The sequence below is a fragment of the Lithobates pipiens genome, unplaced genomic scaffold (assembly GCF_037356315.1).
Source record: "Lithobates pipiens isolate NorthernLeopardFrog02 unplaced genomic scaffold, aLitPip1_a1.2 Scaffold_8, whole genome shotgun sequence".
Taxonomy (NCBI): domain Eukaryota; kingdom Metazoa; phylum Chordata; class Amphibia; order Anura; family Ranidae; genus Lithobates; species Lithobates pipiens.
In genome coordinates, this window is record NW_027507903.1 from 615,477,808 (window position 1) to 615,496,757 (window position 18,950).

Below are 18,950 nucleotides of genomic sequence, written 5' to 3' on the forward strand. Positions count from 1 at the left end.
AAAAAAAAAAAAAAACGCATGAAAAGCTCCCGAAAACCTATTTCCATTAAAATCAATGAATGTTTTCACGCTGGGGCATTGCGCTGGAAGGGTGGTGAAAAAAATACCCCTCTCCACTGAAATGAATGGAAAGCTCTTCAAAAGCGCTCAGTGTTTTACTGGCAGTTTAGAAGCGCCTCAGTGTGAAAGGAGCCTCAAGGTTTTACCTAGATAAATAAAAGCCGATCATTGTAAGCACCCATTAATGGTAACAGGTTTGTCTCATCCTTCTAAGGCCCCTTTCACACGGGGACGGTGTGGGCACCGGCGGTAAAATGGCAATATGTTTTAGCACTGCTTTACAGTCATTTTAGCAGTGCTATTCGGCCGCTAGCGGGGTGGTTTTAACCCCCACTAGCTGGTGGTTTTAACCCCCGTGTTCATTACCACTTTAATGTTTGGGGTGGTTTTAACCCCCGCTAATGCCTGAAAAAGGGTTAAACTGCCTGCAAAGCGCCGCTACAGAGGCCCTTTGCTGGCGGTATAACCGCACTACCCCATAGATTTCAACGTGCAGGAGCGTCTCTTTCACCGCTCCAAAGATGCAGCTTGCAGGAGTTTTAACCCCTGCTAGCAGCCGAAAGGGTTAAAACCGACTGCAAAGCGCCGCTGCAGTGGCGCTTTGCAGGTGGGTTTGCAGCGCTGCCCCATTGTTTTCTATGGGAAGGGGCGCTTTAGGAGCAGTAAATACACCGCCCCTACAGCGCTCCAAAGATGCAGCTTGCAGGAGTTTTTTTAGGCTACTTTCACACTGGGGCTTTGCTGGCGCTGGCAGGAAAGCGGTGCTAGATTTAGCGGCGCTTTACCATCGCTATGCAGCTGCTAGCGGGGAAGTTTTAACCCCTGCTAGCGGCCGGAAAAGGGTTAAAACCGCCCGCAAAGCACCGCTGCAGTGGTGCTTTGCAGGCGGGTTTGCAGCGCTGCCCCATTGTTTTCTATGGGAAGGGGCACTTTAGGAGCAGTAAATACACCGCCCCCTACAGCGCTCCAAAGATGCGGCTTGCAGGACTTTTTTGACCATCCTGCAAGCGCACCGCTCCAGTGTGAAAGCCCTCGGGGGCTTTCACAATGGAGAGACAGCAGCGGCTGTTTCAGGGCGCTTTGCAGGTACTATTTTTAGCACTTTAGCGCCTGCAAAGCGCCTCAGTGTGAAAGCAGCATAACTGCTACATTCTGCTGGAGAGCTTGTTCTTTTGAAAAACAAAAGGCTTACTTGGCTGGATCATCAGATAAAAACAGAAGAAAGAAAGCCCAAAAAGAAAACGGATGCAGCCAATATATATAAAATAAGGGTAAGCTGCAATATAATAAATGTTTGCTTTTGGGTTTATTACCACTTTAAATGTTTACAACCCTCACCACTCCATATAAACCACCATTACCCAAATGTCAAAACAGGTTTCCACTAACAAAGTCACAACCACATCTATCCTGTGTAAAGGGAATAAAGCAGCATGGGATGGGTGCTTTCTCAGCATCTTTCCCAGAATCCCCTATTACCAGAAATTCAGCTGAGCCAAGCGCCTGGTACCTGTGTTGCCAGTACATCTGTTTGTGGTAGTTGACGTCGGGCAGTTTCATGTTGTCCTCCTCCCACGTAGACTGGTCATAGGACAAATCCCTCCATTTCACCAGATAGCGGTAATTCCCTCTCTTGTCCACGCTGCAGGACAAAGACAGACACCACAGACCTCAATGTCACATGTTCACATTATGCTTTTTGACTAAATAGAAAAAAGTTAAAAGTTGCTTGAGGCCGGCCTTTCTCAACCAGGGTTCATTGGATCCTCAACCTTCCTCCAGAAATTACTAGGGGTTTCTAAATCAATGAGTAATTTCTGCTTCTCAGATAAGTGATCTTTCAGCTATCAATATAGGTGGGTCTTCTCTCACTCACCACATATGGAAGACGTATTCTGCCCTTGACCACATATGTACAGAGAATTCTTCCTATTGACCACCAGTGAGAAGTATTCTTCCCACTGACCACCAATGTAAGGAACATTCTTCCCACTGATCACCAATGTAAGGAACATTCTTCCCACTGATCACCAATGTAAGGAACATTCTTCCCACTGATCACCAATGTAAGGAACATTCTTCACACTGATCACCAATGTAAGGGGAATTCTCCCCAATGACCACCAATGTAAGGGACATTCTTCCCACTGACCACAAATATAAGAAGATTCTTGCTGTTGTATCATTTCCGGTGTGTGTGGTTTGGAGTTGAGGCAACAAAGCAGATAGTTAATTAAAGCGGAGTTCCACCCAAAAGTGGAACTTCCACTTTAAGCACTCCTTCCCCCCCGTACATGCCGCATTTGGCCATGTAATTTTGTTGGGGGGGGGAATAGGTAACTTCTTTCCCGTCCCACTTCCTCCTTCCTCTTCTTGGCCACCGAGGCGACTCCTCCTTCTCCCCATAGGCGGCCCCTCCCTGCCAGCAATCTTCTGGGACACGTCACAGGTCCCAGAAGATTGCCTGGCCAATAGCAGAGCGCATGCGCACCACAACCCGCACATGCACAGTGCACACCCGGCCGTGTAAAGCCATAAGCTGTCACGACCGGGTGCCCGAGGTTGCTATGATGGCGCCGCAGAGAGGAGGGGGATAGGAGCTGGGCTCCGGGGGTGCCAGCATCGCTGGACTGTGGGACAGGTGAGTGTTTGTTTATTAAAAAAGTCAGCAGCTACACTTTTTGTAGCTGCTGACTTTTAATAAACTAAAAAAAGGGGTGGAACTCCGCTTTAAGAATCTGCCCCATTGTTCTTTGTGTTGTAAAATGTTTCAAGCGGGGTGAGATCTCAAACCAAAACAAATCCCCATTGAGAAGATAGTAGCAGTGGCTGTATTTAAAGCCCCAGTCCCTTGCACTGGGTCCTCCACACTGCACTACTTGTTAAAGGGGTAGTAAACTCTATTATTTTTTATGTTTACCTATAGATAAGCTTATAATAAAGCTTACCTGTAGGTTACATGAATACCTCCTGAATGTGATCCGTTTAGGAGATGTTTTAGTGAGCGGCAGCAGGTGAAGTCACTGGCGCATGCGCTCTGAAGGACTTGCATAACCCGTGCCCTTCCTTCAGATAAAGTCAGTACACTCAGGGTTGCCAGCAATGAGGAATAGAAGCCAAAATTACCACTCACCATCCTCGGAAAACACCACTCACCATCCTCGAAACACCACTCACCATCCTCGAAACACCACTCACCATCCTCGAAACACCACTCACCATCCTCAAAACACCACAGTACACCACTCACCATCCTCGAAACACCACAGTACACCACTCACCATCCTCGAAACACCACAGTACACCACTCACCATCCTCGAAACACCACAGTACACCACTCACCATCCTCAAAACACCACAGTACACCACTCACCATCCTCAAAACACCACAGTAAACCACTCACCATCCTCGGAACACCACTCACCATCCTCGAAACACCACTCACCATCCTCGAAACACCACTCACCATCTTCGAAACACCACTCACCATCCTCGAAACACCACTCACCATCCTCGAAACACCACAGTACACCACTCACCATCCTCGAAACACCACAGTACACCACTCACCATCCTCGAAACACCACAGTACACCACTCACCATCCTCGAAACACCACAGTACACCACTCACCATCCTCAAAACACCACAGTACACCACTCACCATCCTCAAAACACCACAGTAAACCACTCACCATCCTCGGAACACCACTCACCATCCTCGAAACACCACTCACCATCCTCGAAACACCACTCACCATCCTCGAAACACCACTCACCATCCTCGAAACACCACTCACCATCCTCGAAACACCACTCACCATCCTCGAAACACCACTCACCATCCTCGAAACACCACTCACCATCCTCGAAACACCACTCACCATCCTCGAAACACCACTCACCATCCTCGGAACACCACTCACCATCCTCGAAACACCACTCACCATCCTCGAAACACCACTCACCATCCTCGAAACACCACTCACCATCCTCGAAACACCACTCACCATCCTCGAAACACCACTCACCATCCTCGAAACACCACTCACCATCCTCGGAACACCACTCACCATCCTCGAAACACCACTCACCATCCTCGAAACACCACTCACCATCCTCGAAACACCACTCACCATCCTCGAAACACCACTCACCATCCTCGAAACACCACTCACCATCCTCGAAACACCACTCACCATCCTCGAAACACCACTCACCATCCTCGAAACACCACAGTACACCACTCACCATCCTCGAAACACCACAGTACATCACTCACCATCCTCGAAACACCACAGTACACCACTCACCATCCTCAAAACACCACAGTACACCACTCACCATCCTCAAAACACCACAGTACACCACTCACCATCCTCAAAACACCACAGTACACCACTCACCATCCTCAAAACACCACAGTAAACCACTCACCATCCTCGGAACACCACTCACCATCCTCGGAACACCACTCACCATCCTCGGAACACCACTCACCATCCTCCGAACACCACTCACCATCCTCGGAACACCACTCACCATCCTCGGAACACCACTCACCATCCTCGGTACACCACTCACCATCCTCGGTACACCACTCTCCATCCTCGGTACACCACTCTCCATCCTCGGTACACCACTCTCCATCCTCGGTACACCACTCTCCATCCTCGGTACACCACTCTCCATCCTCGGTACACCACTCTCCATCCTCGGTACACCACTCTCCATCCTCGGTACACCACTCTCCATCCTCGGTACACCACTCTCCATCCTCGGTACACCACTCTCCATCCTCGGTACACCACTCTCCATCCTCGGTACACCACTCTCCATCCTCGGTACACCACTCTCCATCCTCGGTACACCACTCTCCATCCTCGGTACACCACTCTCCATCCTCGGTACACCACTCTCCATCCTCGGTACACCACTCTCCATCCTCGGTACACCACTCTCCATCCTCGGTACACCACTCTCCATCCTCGGTACACCACTCTCCATCCTCGGTACACCACTCTCCATCCTCGGTACACCACTCTCCATCCTCGGTACACCACTCTCCATCCTCGGTACACCACTCTCCATCCTCGGAACACCACTCACCATCCTCGGACAAACCATCACCCCCAGCACTAAAGCCAAAAGCCTCTGAGTCATCTTTGACTCAAACATGACGATGGATGCACAAATAGGATCACTAGTAAGTGCATCCCACCACCTTCTTCGCCTATTGCATAGACTCATCCCCTACATCCCGGAGGGAGATACAGCAGCATTAGTTGGAACAGTCATCAATTCCCGACTCGACTACGCAAATTCCCTCTACCTAGGACTTCCAAGATATCTAATTTCACGTCTGAAAACCGTCCAGAATACAGAAGCTAGACTGGTAACTGGAAAAAAACATGGGAATCAATCACCCCGTCCCTGAGGACCCTCCATTGGCTAGCCGTGAAGGATCGAGTTACATTCAAGAGCCTCTGCCTCACTCACAAATGTGCACAAGGAAAAGCCCCGCAATACCTCTGTGACAAAATAAAGCACTACACCCCAGGTCACACTCTCCGGTCAACTAACCAGAACTTCCTCCCCAAGACCCATTACAAATTAAAAGGCGAACAAAGGTTGGCAGTACAAGGACCACGGCTACGGAATGCTCTACCCGCGGACATCCGCTCGGAGGAAAACTATCTGGTCTTCAGGATGAAGCTCAAGACTCATCTCTTCTGAAAACCCAGGCGGACACTGGCGGCAAAAGCGCCCTGAGGTGATTTAGTTCACATATATACCACTATACAAGTTATTCATTCATTCATTCAAAATGCCAGAGAAAGTAAAAACAAACAAGGAAAAAGAGAGGAGCCTCTAAGTGTAGAAGCTTAAAACACATTTTAATAAAGACAGACAAATGGTAACTCACACAAGTGAAGACAAAAACAGGCAAATCTGTGAGTAAAGCATCCAGGGGCACAGTGGGGGACCGAGTGGTGGTTTCTCCTAATCTCCACTGGTCTCAGGAAGGAGTGTGGCAGGCACATCTGTATGTCTGGTACAGATGTAGCACTGGTTGAAGGAGTGCGGCTTGTAATCCGGGAGGATAAGGACAGTGACCTGTCAGAAGCCCTCGCTCAAAGTTGCTGCAAAGCATTGGGTCCTTGCTGCGAACCGCTGATGAAAGTACCGGACGTGTTGTGATGATTCCAGAACGAGGCCTGGAGAGCGGCGTAGGGCAATGACGTCACTAAGGTGCTACGCGTTTCTGTGCATGTGTGCTGCGTATGTTACGACAGCCGCGCTCCTTCAACCAGTGCTACATCTGTACCAGTGTTTTAAACTTCTATACTTAGAGGCGCCTCTTTTTCCTTGAAGAGATCCCTTAGAGAAGTGGTCTCCAAACAACGGCCCTTAGGCTTGATTCACACCTTTTGCATTTTTAGTGCTTTTTGCATTTTGCAGATTTGCACTACAGAACATGTTCCATAGGAAACCATGTTAAATGGACTGCGGTGCAAATCTGCAAAATGCAAAAAGCACTAAAAATGCATAGGTGTGCATCCAGTCTTAGCTTGCCTTTATCTGGCCCTTGGGACACAATACTAATATCCTTCTACTGGTATGAGACACTATTCTGCCATCTGAAACCAACAATGAGGCACCTTTTCTCCACCCAATGACACCTATAAGGCACTATTCCTCCCTATGGTGCCAACAATTGTGCCACTATTTCTTCCTCTAATTACAAACGTGGCGATGTTTACCCCCACTGATGCCAGGAAAATTTCCACTCTCCTCACAGTCCGGACCTCCTAAAGTCTGAAGGACAATAAACTGGCCCTTTGTTTAGAAAGTTTGGAGACACCCCTGGCTTAGAGCTTCAAGATAGACAGTCAATACCAGACAGAAACTGCATCCCTGTTTTCACATCTAGCGCCGTGTACACACGGCTGGACTTTTCGACAGCAAAGGTCCGACGGGAACAAATCCGTCAAACAATTCGACCATGTGTGGGCTTCATCAGACCCTTGCTGTCGAAAAATCAGACGGACTTTAGATTTAGAACATGTTTCAAATCTTTCCGAGGGACTCGAGTTCAGTCGAAAAAAAACAGTCCGTCTGTATGCTAGTCCAAAGGACAAAAACCGACGCTAGGGCAGCTATTGGCTACGAACTTCCTTATTCATACGTCGTACGTCATCACGTTCAAATCCGTCGGACTTGGTGTAATTGTGTGTGGCCAAGTCCGTCAGAAGCCCGCTGAAAGTCCGTCGGACCTAGTCTGCCGGAAAGTCCAGTCATGTGTACACGGCATCAGTCTAAATCCCTCACCTGTGATTGATAATCCTCTGTATACACATCCACTCGGGTTTAATGCCGTATCGGTAGAAGCGTTCCTCCATATCGGAGTATTCGGCATCTTTGCTCTTCTCGTTTTTGCCCTCATCTTCTCCTGAGCCATAATCAAAAGGCGGCGGCTCGTCCATGTCATTCTTCCGCTGGAAGTTTCGGTACATAACCATGTGGAAGATCTCCAACTGGAAGAAATGTTGAAGGAGAACCACAGTCAAGGTAAATATATGGGGGGGGGGGGGGGGGTCTGTTTACAAAGCAAAGGGTGTCACTTTTACCAACATTCCCATTTAAAATGCATGGGCCTGGACAATTCAGCACTAGAGAATGTTTGTGCATTTTGTGAATCGGTGGCTTTACTATGTACCCCTTACTCATTCATGTGTTTGTGTGTGGGGAAAAGGGGGGGGGTATCTGGGGGCCCCCTTACTTTTAAGTAGAGCTTACAGATTATAACAAGCCCCCCACCCGCAAACCCCAACAAAGTTGTGCTTTGCCTTGCCCCTGGCACCCCCACCATAATGAAGGCATGAGACCTTGTATGGATCAGGGTGGGGGCGCGCACGTTCACCTTCTCCTCCCTTTCCTGGCCACTCACGCTGCAGGCTCAGATAAAGGGCTGGTTTGGATTTTGGGGAGGGGGGAACTTTTTTCCTTTGTTTTTTGCGCCTGCTCCCTAACAACCAGGACAAAGCTGTCACATTTAGCAGTAGTAATAATTCCACTGCTAAATGTTTCTCTTCACGTTGCACCTGGAGAACACTGTGATTGTTGCTACTGGCTATAGCCGCCGGGTAATAATCACATCCTAAAAATCCAAAATGCTTGTTGTACTCAAGTCGATCCATTGATTGACTTGGGTACAACAAGCATTTTGGATTTTTAGGATCAATCAGTCTGCCCATACATGGTACAAATCTCAGCTGGTCCCTGCTCAACTATGGCTATGGCCGGCTTAACAGTGTATGGCCTGCTTTAAGCTCCTTGTGCGGCGTACACACAATCGGACTTTCCGGCAGACTTGGTCCGGTCGACCAGAATCCGTCGGACAATTCGATTGTGTGTGGGCTCCAGCGGGCTTTTTTTTTTCCAAAAGTCAGACGGACCTAGAAATAAAACATGTTTCAAATCTATCTGACGGACTCGAGTCCGACGGACTAAAAATCGGGAAAACCGTCCGACTGTGTGCTAGTCCGATGGACCAAATATGACGCAAGGGCAGCTATTGGCTATTGAACTTCCTTGTTTAGTCCAGTTTACGTCATCGCGTTCAAAGCGAACGGACTTTCGAAACGGACTTAGTCCGGTCTTGTGTGGCCAAGTCCATTCGTTCAGAAAGAACGTCGGACCTCCGCCGAAAGTCCGTCGAGAAGACTGTCGGACCTAGTCCGTCAAAGTCTGGTTGCGTGTACGCGGCATTAGCATTCTGAGGATCTCCGAAGCGGCCCAGTGACGTCAGCCTTGCCAAGGCAAGCTGACCAGAAGCCAGGGAATAAGGTGAGTATCGGTACTTTTTTCTTTCTTAGTGTTTTATAATGGGGAGAGATGTTACAAAAGAAGTACATCTTGCATTTAAAAATTAAAAAAGACTGTTGATTCACTTTTATAGTGTAGTGTTTGTTGCCTGCTGCACTGGTCTGACTGGCTCCTGAATTCTAGATGAATATCACCACTTAGTTGGAAGCCTTTGGAACCTAGAACCATACACACCTGCAGTTCCGTGATCCAGCTACAGTGCCAATAGGACATGTTGTGCCACTTTACAAAGAATTCTCTCTCGGACCTGCCTTGCAGGATTCTTGGCTGTTCCTGATCTGGAAGTGGATTGGGCAGCTGGGGGGGCTGGATTCCTTCCGGGGGAACACCCCAACGCCAGTGTAGAATTTTCTGGACCTTCCCTTTCAACTGTGGGCACTGCGGACACAAAAAGGAAACCTTTGTTAAAAATGGGTATGACAAATCTGTGCATACACTTCACGGGAAGACTGAAGGCTTCTGAAATAGATAACAGTATAATATGAACCTAAAAACAAAAATGTTATATATTACCGCTGACCAGTTCATAGATGTGGTGGCTGCATTAGTTCCCTTTTCTTAGCCCTTTCTTCCTGTTTTTCACCTGGTAATCCTGCCAGTAACACACTTCCTGTCCTAAGGTGACCACGCCTATTCACCCACTCCGTCATTATGGAGGAGCAACATTGTCGCCTAGACTGCTGGCTTCTCGATTAGGACCACAGTGCTTTGAAAAAGTATTCATACCCCTTGACATTTTCCACATTTTGCTATGTTAAAACCAAAAAACGGAAATGTATTTTATTGGGATTTTATGTGATAGACCAGTGATGGTGAACCTTGGCACCCCAGATGTTTTGGAACTACATTTCCCATGATGCTCATGCACTCTGCAGTGTAGTTGAGCATCATGGGAAATGTAGTTCCAAAACATCTGGGGTGCCAAGGTTCACCATCACTGTGATAGACCAACACGAAGTGTAACATAATTGGGAAGTGGAAGGAAAATGATAAATCATTTTCAACATTTTTTTTTTACAAATAAATATCTGAAAAGTGTGGCGTACATTTGTATTCCACCCCCTTTTCCCTGATACCCCCTAAATAAAATCTACTGGAACCAATTGCCTTCAGAAGTCAAGTAAATAGAAGTCGAGTAAATAAAGTCCTCCTGTGTGTAATTAATCTCAGTATAAATACAGCTGTTCTATGAAACCTTCAGAGGTTTGTTATGCCGCGTACACACGATCAAACAAGCGGGTGGAAAAGTCCGGCAAACTCAAGTCCGCCAGACAATCCCCCCCCCCGTGTGTAGCCTCCGGCATAATTTTTTGACCCGAAAGTACGGCGGACTTAGAAAGTAGTTTTGCACTTCAATCTTCCCGCCGGACTCGCATTTCGGCGGACAATCCGGCCGTGTGTATGCCAGTCCGCCGTACTTTTGAAATGAGCAGACTTTTCCCGCCCGGAGAAAAGTCCGCTCATTTCGAGCGGGTCTGCAGGTAGGCGGGGCCCGCGAAGGATACGCCGCTGGCCCCCCCACATGGTATGGACTTAAAGGGGAACCCCAACACCGAAAAAAATCGGCCCCTCCAAGGGGTCCCTCCAAGTCCACAGCAGACCCTTGTCCGAGCACGCTACCCGGCCGGCCAGGAAAGGAGGGGCGAGCGAGCGCCCCCACCCTCCTGAGCCGTACCAGGCCGCGTGCCCTCAACATGGGGGGTGCCTTGGGGAAGGGGGGGCCGTGCGGCCCCCCCACCCCAAAGCACCTTGTCCCCATGTTGATGAGGACAAGGGCCTCTTCCCGACAACCCTGGCCGTTTGTTGTCGGGGTCTGCGGGCGGGGGGCTTATCGGAATCCGGGAGCCCCCTTTAATAAGGGGGCCCCCGGATACTGGCCCCCCACCCTATGTGAATGAGTATGGGGTACAATGTACCCCTACCCATTGACCTGTAAAATAAAGTACAAAAAAAAAACACAACACACAAGATAAAATAATTTATTGCACTCCGTCTTCGGGGGTCTTCTCGCCGGACTCCTCCGCTATCTTCTTGTAGCTCTTTTGCTAGCGGAGGAGCCTGGCATTCTTCTTCGTCGCCGCGGCCTCTTCTTCCGACTTCGGGGGTCTTGTCCCCCTCTTCGGTTCTTCTGCCGGGCCACCGCGCCTTCTTATAGCTCTTTTATAGGCGGTGGCCCGGTCTTCCGTCGCCGCCTTCCGTTCTTCTTCTTCTCCGTCTTCTCCTGGAGATGTTGACTCGACGTTCTCTCCGGCCGCAATGCCAGGGACGCGCTACGCTGCGACTTATATAGGGACAAGGGGCGGTGTCATCGGTTGATGTCACATGGGTTGATGTCACATGGGTTGATGTCACGTGGGTTGATGTCACGTGGGCTGATGTCACGTGGCGACAGTCCCAGCATCCTCCGGGACTGTGACATCGTAAGGGGGCGGGGGTCACCATGTGACATCAACAGCAGTATTTGTAGCTGCTGGCTTTAAAAAAAAAAAAACGGCGGACTCCCGCTTTAAAGCAACACAGTGTCATATGTAAAAATGGCCTGGTCAGGAAAGGGGTAAGTCCTTCCGGAGCTGAAGTGGTTAAGGGTCTATTCACGCCAGCTGATGCGGGGTGCAGTGCTATGTGACGGGTCAACTGCCGTGTCAATGCATTGATCAAGCATCACTTTTTTTTTTTTTTAAACAATCTTTATTAAAATGTGACAAAGTGAAATTTCAGAAAGTTCTACTGGATGCCACGCGGTGGATTGCCGCACACTGCTTTGGATAAAAAAGTACCCCCTGTCATAGATTTTTCAAAAGCACAACGCAATGGTTTGGTGTGAACCAGGCACATAGGAGACCAGGCATTTTGCCCTGTCTTGAAGTGGGATGGTGCTGGAATAGCAATCCAATGCAGTCTCACTGCACCTGGTGTGAATGTGTTCTAAGCAATCACAATTCCTATGTTTTAACTCTATCTTGGGTTCAGTTTCAACCCTTATGCCCCATACACATGGTCAGACATTCCGACCACAAAATTTTGTCCGCAACTAGTCTTGCATACACACGGTCGCACAAAGTTGTCGGAAAATCCGTTTATTCGGAACGAGGTGACATTTGTAACGTACGACGGGACTACGTAGTGGCCAGTAGCCAATCGCTTTCGTCTCCAATTTTTTTCTGAGCATGCGTGCCACTTTGTGGGTCGGAGTTCTCTACACGAGATTCGGAAAAAGTCAGATCGGATTTTGTTGTTGGAAAATTTTTAATCCAGCTCTCAAACTTTTTCCGTCGACAATTCTGAAAGAAAAAGTCAGATAGAGCCCACACACGATCGGATTTTCCCACAACATAATCTGATCTGACTTTTTCCGTCGGAATTTCCGACCGCGTGTATGGGGCATAATTCTTTTTTTTCTTTCTGAGAATCAACATTTCTCACCGTACACCGCGGGCACAGCCACTCTCCGTGCGGGATGTCGGGCAGAGGGGGATTCAGGCAATGGATGTGATAGGAGGACACGCAGGCATCACAGCATAACAGTTCTCCGCCGTCTTTACACACACGGCAGAACTCCATGTGGTCATCCTCTTCCTCTCGTCTGTCTCGCCGACGCTCTTCTATCTCCTCCTCTTCCAGATCTTTGGCCTCCCACTGGATTCCTTCCTTCTCCTGCCGGACCAAGAGTCAAAAATAAGTAAAAGGAAACATGAACAACGTTTTATAAATACCCACAATACTGTGCTATCAACAGTAATATTGATCATATAAATGTGCTCAAAATCTTATCATAAGTTCAATAAAGCAATAAAACACAAAATCCTTATTCAATGAGTCCATATATGTGTGAAAACACAATAAACACAAAGTTCCATGAAAACAAATCAACGTGACGTCTCTCCAAGCTGGTGCAGACGGAACGTGGAATTTGAAAACCTTCAACCATAATGGATCCCCTTTTGGGTGCGCTCTCACCTTAATATATTGCCCCGCACAACAAAGGTCACAATTTACTTCTATTTGATTGATCAGATTAACACTTCCTCTCAGCCTATTATTAAAAACCTTATTGTAACCTCAGGAACTGTGGTGATTAACAGCAGCTCAGGTAGTGGATAGATTAACACAATTCCCCATGTTAAAACACAGTGGAAAATTATATAGTGCTCACTGTTTGTTTTAAGCCACTCACATGTTAGCAGACAAGGCTAATGCATATATTACTGTACCCCCGATGACGTCATTATGACAAAACGCGTAGGGAATTGCTACACGGAACTGAGCGAGAGCGAGAGAGAGCTGACGGCTGGAGGAGCTGGACTACACTGACAGCATCCATTACCACCTGTCCCAGTTTAAGCTGAGGAGGGCAATTTGAAGTTATATATGCATTCTCCTTGTTTTTTAACAAGTGAGTGGCTTTTTATTTTCAGCTGAGCTCCAAACAAAGATAAAAGACATAAATTAATGCAACTAAATATTCATGAATCCATCCATAATTTATTTTTTAATTGCAACCAGTGTTATGCCCTGTACACACGGTCAGACTTTCCAACGGAAAATGTGCAATCGGAGCGTGTTGTCGGAAATTCTGGCCATGTGTGGGCTCCATCGAATGTTTTCCATCGGAGTTTCCGACACACAAAGTTTGAGAGCTGGATCTAGAATTTTACGACAACAAAATCCCACCGCATAAATTCCGATCATGTGTAGACCATTCCATCGCACAAAGTGCCACGCATGCTCAGAATAAAATACCAGACGGAAGCTATTGGATACTGCCCATTGAACTTCCTCTTTATAGTCCCGTCGTGTTGTACGTCACCGCGTTCTTGACGATTAGAATTTCCATCAACTTTGTGCGACCGCGTGTAGGCAAGACAAGTTTGAGCCAACATCCGTTGGAAAAAAGCCAATGGATTTTGTTGTCGGAATGTCCGATCGTGTGTACAGGGCATAAGAGTTAGCAGTACCTAATTTTGACTTGGTATCAGCCTTTAGTGTTCGGCATTCTATTTTTTCAATGCATTGTGGGAGTTTGGTATGCACTGTGGGATTTTTGGAGTGTCCTCTGTGTATTTTTATTGAAAACGCCCATAAACGCTAATAAACGCTCATAAACGCTAATACAAAAAGCTGTTAAAAGCACGTTTTTCCACCAGTGTTTTCTGCCAGCAATCTGGTGTCCAGAAAAAGCTTTTTTGAGCTTCAGTGTGCATGGAGCCTAAGGCTCCATGCACACTGAAGCTCAAAAAAGCTATTTCTGGACGCCAGATTGCTGGCAGAAAACGCTGGTTGAAAAACCTGCTTTTAACAGCGTTTTATACTAGCGTTAATGAGCGTTAATGAGCGTTTTACAGCGTTAGCGTTAATGGGCGTTTTTTATAAAAATACACAGAGGACACTCCAAAAATCCCACAATGCATTGAAAAATAGAATGCCGAACACTAATGAACGAGCGTTAATGAGCGTTAATGAGCGTTTGTCGTTTTTTGCCGCTGAAAAACTGCACTTTGAACGCGAATTTCTGGCGTTCAGAAAAAAGCCCATAAGCTCCACTGCTCATTAAAGCTGAAAAACGTCCATGTGTGCATGGACACATAGGCTAACATAGAGTGGAGTTTATGGGCTTTTACAAAAAATGCCGAAACGCCAATAAACTGCAGTTTATCAGCTTCAGTGTGCATGGAGCCTAAATGGCAAATACATTATTCTAAATTTAACGTACTAAAAATATTTTTTATACCAAATGATAAATCAATAAGAAGAAAAATATAAAAACGAGTATACATTCCCCCTAAAGGGAGGTTTTAAAATTTACAATTCCCTTTTTTTTTGGCCATAAGCATTGAACAGAATTTAGGCTTTTTGAACCCATCAACTGTTATTCTCAACGAAGCGAAGGAAAAAAAAACTTTTCTTTAAGGAGATGTCACAGGGGAGGTCTGGAGAAATAATAAAACTACCCTTGCATTGGGGCTTAGATGGCAGCCTGAAGCTTGAATCAGCAGAGGCCTGAACATCCACCTGGTAAAACTTTGAAAACATGTAAACAGAAGATGAGGTAAAGGCCTTGCAAACCTGCAAAATGGATGCTTAAAAGCCCAATAAACACCTACAGATCTGGTGGAATGGGCCCTAATAGGGAAGGGAAGAACCCGTTCCTTGAGGGTGTAAGCCCTGATAATATGAGTACCCTGAACCACCTAGAAATGGTGGAAGAGGAAGCAGGATGTCCCTTGTTGGGGCCTTCGGGAAGGACAAAAAGTGACGTTGCAGCTAGTTAGACCCTAACTACCTCCAGGCAATGGAGCGAAATCTTCTTGGCATGTTTTAGAGCAGGACATAGGGAAGCAGAATAATGTCCTTATTGAGGTGAAAGGATTAACAACCTTGGGGAGGAAGGAAGGTCTGGGTTTCAGGACCATTTTGTCCCTATGTAAGATAAGAAAAGGCTTCTTGTAAGAAAGGGCCATCCACGCAGAGATATGCCTGACAGAGGGGAGATCCTCCAATGGGATGAATCAGTTCCAAAAGGTGTTTTTTGAAGAACCAAAAGTATCAGATTCAGGTCCCATGAAGACATAGGAGGTCAGAGTGGGGATTGACGCAAGCAATTCCTTCCATAATGGTCATGACAACAGTGCAAAGCCAAAGTTTGTTGGAACAGAATGGATAAGGCCAAAACATGTCCCTTTAGCCCTTGTACACACGGTCGGACATTCCGACAACCAAATCCGTCGGATTTTGTCCGAAACTGTTGCATACACACAGTCGGACAAAGTTGTCAGAAAATCCGATCGTACTTAACGTGATGACGTTATTTCGTTGGGACAGGACTACGTTCAGGCTAGTAGCCAATAGCTTTGGTCTAGGAGTTTGATCCGAGCATGCGTGGCACTTTGCCCGATCGGAATTCTCTACACATGATCGGACAAAGTCCGATCGGATCATGTTGTCGGAAAATTTTATAGACCAGCTGGAAAACTTGGTCCGTCGGAGTATGGAGCCCACGCACTGTCGGATTATCCGACAACACGGTCCTATCGGACATTGTCCATCGGAAGGTCCGACCGTGTGCACAAGAGCTTAGAGTACTAAGAACCAGATGTTTGTCCAGGCATGACTGGAAGAAGGCGAAAATGTGAGGCATATAATATTCCCAGGCGTTAGGGTGCCTACTTTGACACAAGCCCTCCAAGTGTAATGGAAGATCCTTCAAGAGGTGGATTTTCTCACCTTGAGCAAGGTAGGAATGACAGAGTCAGAAATGTCCCTATCCTTTAGGACCTGAGTTTTAACAGCCATTCCGTTAAAGACAGTGACAGAGAAGCGGGGTGGAACAGAGGGCCATGTGACCTGTTTGGCAGCAGCTAAGGCTCATCTGCTAAGAGTCTATGTATGTCCGTGAACCAAGTTCTTCTGGGCCAATTTGCAGCAATGCGGATCAACAGAACCAGTTCATCCTCTATTTTGTGGGGTGGTTAAGGGAGAATTTTCTCCGGAGGGAATGCATACACCAGTCTGAACGGTGACAGCCACGCCCCCCACAGTTAGCAACACGACCCTAGAACACACTTATCCCCTACACTGCCACCTAGTGGTTAACTCCTTCACTGCCAGTGTCATTTACACAGGAATCAGTGCATTTAAACAGCACTGATTGCTGTATAAATGACAATGGTCCCAAAAATGTGTCAAACATGTCCGATGTGTCTGCCATAACGTCGCAGTCACAATAAAAATCGCTGATCGCCGTGATTACTAGTAAAAAAAAAAAAAAATTTATAAAAATGCTATAAAACTATCCCCTATTTTGTAAAAGCTATAACTTTTGCGCAAACCAATCAATAATCGCTAATTGCGTTTTGTTTTTTACCAAAAATATGTAGAAGCGATTCAGTTCGCATTGTGCACTATACAAGTATTTCATTCATTCATTCATTCAAGAATACGTATCGGCCTCAGGAAAAAAAATGTTTTTTTATATATTTTTTTGGGGATATTTATTATAGCAAAAAGTAAAAAATATTGCATTTTTTTCAAAATTGTCACTCTATATTTGTTTATAGCGTAAAAAATAAAAAGCGCAGGGGTGATCAAATACAAGCAAAAGAGAGTTTTTGTGGGGAAAAAAGGACACCAATTTTGTTTGGGAGCCAATTGTCAGTTAAAGCGACGCAGTGCCGAATCACAAAAAGGGGCTTGGTCCTTTGGCTGCAAATTGGTCCGGGGCTTAAGTGGTTAAGCGGCGCTTTTCAGGCCGAAGAAGGGGTTAAAAGCGCCTGTGTTGCAGAGGTTCCGAGGTGCTTTTCAGGGGCTTTGGAAGCGCTGCCCATTCATTTCAAAGGGCAGGGCGTTTTGGGAGCGCTAAATACAGCGCTCCCAAACCGCACCAAACACGCTGCTTGCAGGACTTTTCCTAATGCCTCGCAAGCACACCGCCCCATTGTGAAAAGTCACACTGCAATGAACGGGTGGCAGTTTTCAGTCGTTATTTCTAGCGCTAAAACGCCTGAAAACCGCCTCAGTGTGAAAGGGGTCTAATTAATAGGTTTCAGCCACTGGGACAAAGCAGGTAGGACTGACCCTTTCCAAGACAGTAAACGCTAACAGTAAAATCACTTTTCTTAGCATAAAAATACAAAATACGTTTTAGCCGCTAAGCACATTTAGAAAGAGGCAAGTCCCCAAAGATTCCCAGGAGACAATATTTAGGATTTAGGCCATTAGGAAGGCCCAACTTAGAAGAGAGAAAGGAGCCCACTTCCTCTCAGAACTTCTGAACTAAGGATAAGCTCAGGAGTGGAAACAACTCCACGGGCGCCCGCCAGGAAGCTGACACTGCGCAGCGTTAATCACAGGAAGTGAGACGTTTCCTGCACAGGCCGGGAAGTGTCTCAATACCTGTGATTGAGTGCTGCGCAGTGTCAGCTTCCTGGCGGGGGCGCGGCCACGTGGAATTGTGAACACGCCTGGGCCCATCCTTACTCTGAACCATGGGACAGAACCAAAAGTGATGGAGGAAATCAGCAACCTGACCACAGCCCTCCCCCTTCCCCACTCTATCCAAAAAAATAAAATAAAATAAAAAATACACAAAGTGCCATGAATTACGGAGTAACAACTTACGCAATGAGGGCAGCTCCACTTGCCCTGAGGTGCTCGCTCCAGCTCTGGCTCCAGGCACACCAGGTGATAGGCCCGCGGACAGGTATCACACAGGATAATCTCGCCCCCCTGCTGGCAGACCTCGCAGTAGTCCTGGTGGTCAGTTTCGTAGCCCTCCCCTGCAGAGATGACTTCATCCACGACAACTAGAGTGAGTCAACAAGGGTAAAGATATAAAAAAAAAACAAATTAAAAAGTTTCCCTCCATAAAAATAAAAATAAATAAAAAAATCAGTCTAGCCTAAGCTGATATAACAGCCACTCCCAAGGTGGACAGGAACTTTGAAAACTCCAATGGGAGAGGGAGCATTTGGCCTCTTGCACACGCTGCATTTTTATGACCCCTTTCACACAGGGGCCACGTCTGCGTTGGCGCCAAAGAAGGTTTTTTTGAACAGTTTGTCAGTAAAACTGTCAGTAAATTTTGTAAATAAGTAATTTTTCTCCTTCACTTAAGGGTACTAATGAGACGGCACTTACAGGCACTGATTAGTTGGCACTAATGAAGAGGCACTAATATGCCGCACTGATGGGCACTGTATAGGTTGCACTGGTGGGCAATGATAGGTGGCATGGATAGGCGGCACTGATGGACACTGAAAGGCAGCACTGACCGGCATCACCAATGGGAATTGATTGGTGTCACTGATGGGCACTGCTGGGGCTGAACTGTATCCGTCGCTATGGCTCTGAGGAAGAGGGTTCGCCCTCGTAACGCGTAAGCCGCTTGCGATGCCATCTGGTTCCTCCAAATATCTGATCCGGGTTGTAGGCGTCTAGAGATACTACTCGCAATTGCCAGAGCATTGATAAGCCTTGTTTTAAAGCTCGTTTGTGAGTATATTTC

General features: G+C 47.0%; 1 protein-coding gene across 5 annotated transcripts in view; it reads right to left on the reverse strand.

Moving 5' to 3' along the window:
- CHD3 (chromodomain helicase DNA binding protein 3) overlaps nt 1-18,950 on the reverse strand; it is a 166,707-nt gene that overhangs the window by 88,100 nt on the left and 59,657 nt on the right. For all 5 annotated transcript variants that reach the window (XM_077470667.1, XM_077470665.1, XM_077470666.1 and 2 more), the window contains 5 exons: nt 18,065-18,249; nt 12,374-12,604; nt 9,125-9,328; nt 7,394-7,599; nt 1,571-1,702 (listed from right to left, as the gene is read on the reverse strand). In XM_077470667.1, the coding sequence (XP_077326793.1) occupies nt 1,571-1,702; nt 7,394-7,599; nt 9,125-9,328; nt 12,374-12,604; nt 18,065-18,249 (958 nt within the window). The remainder of the gene's footprint in view (nt 1-1,570; nt 1,703-7,393; nt 7,600-9,124; nt 9,329-12,373; nt 12,605-18,064; nt 18,250-18,950) is intronic.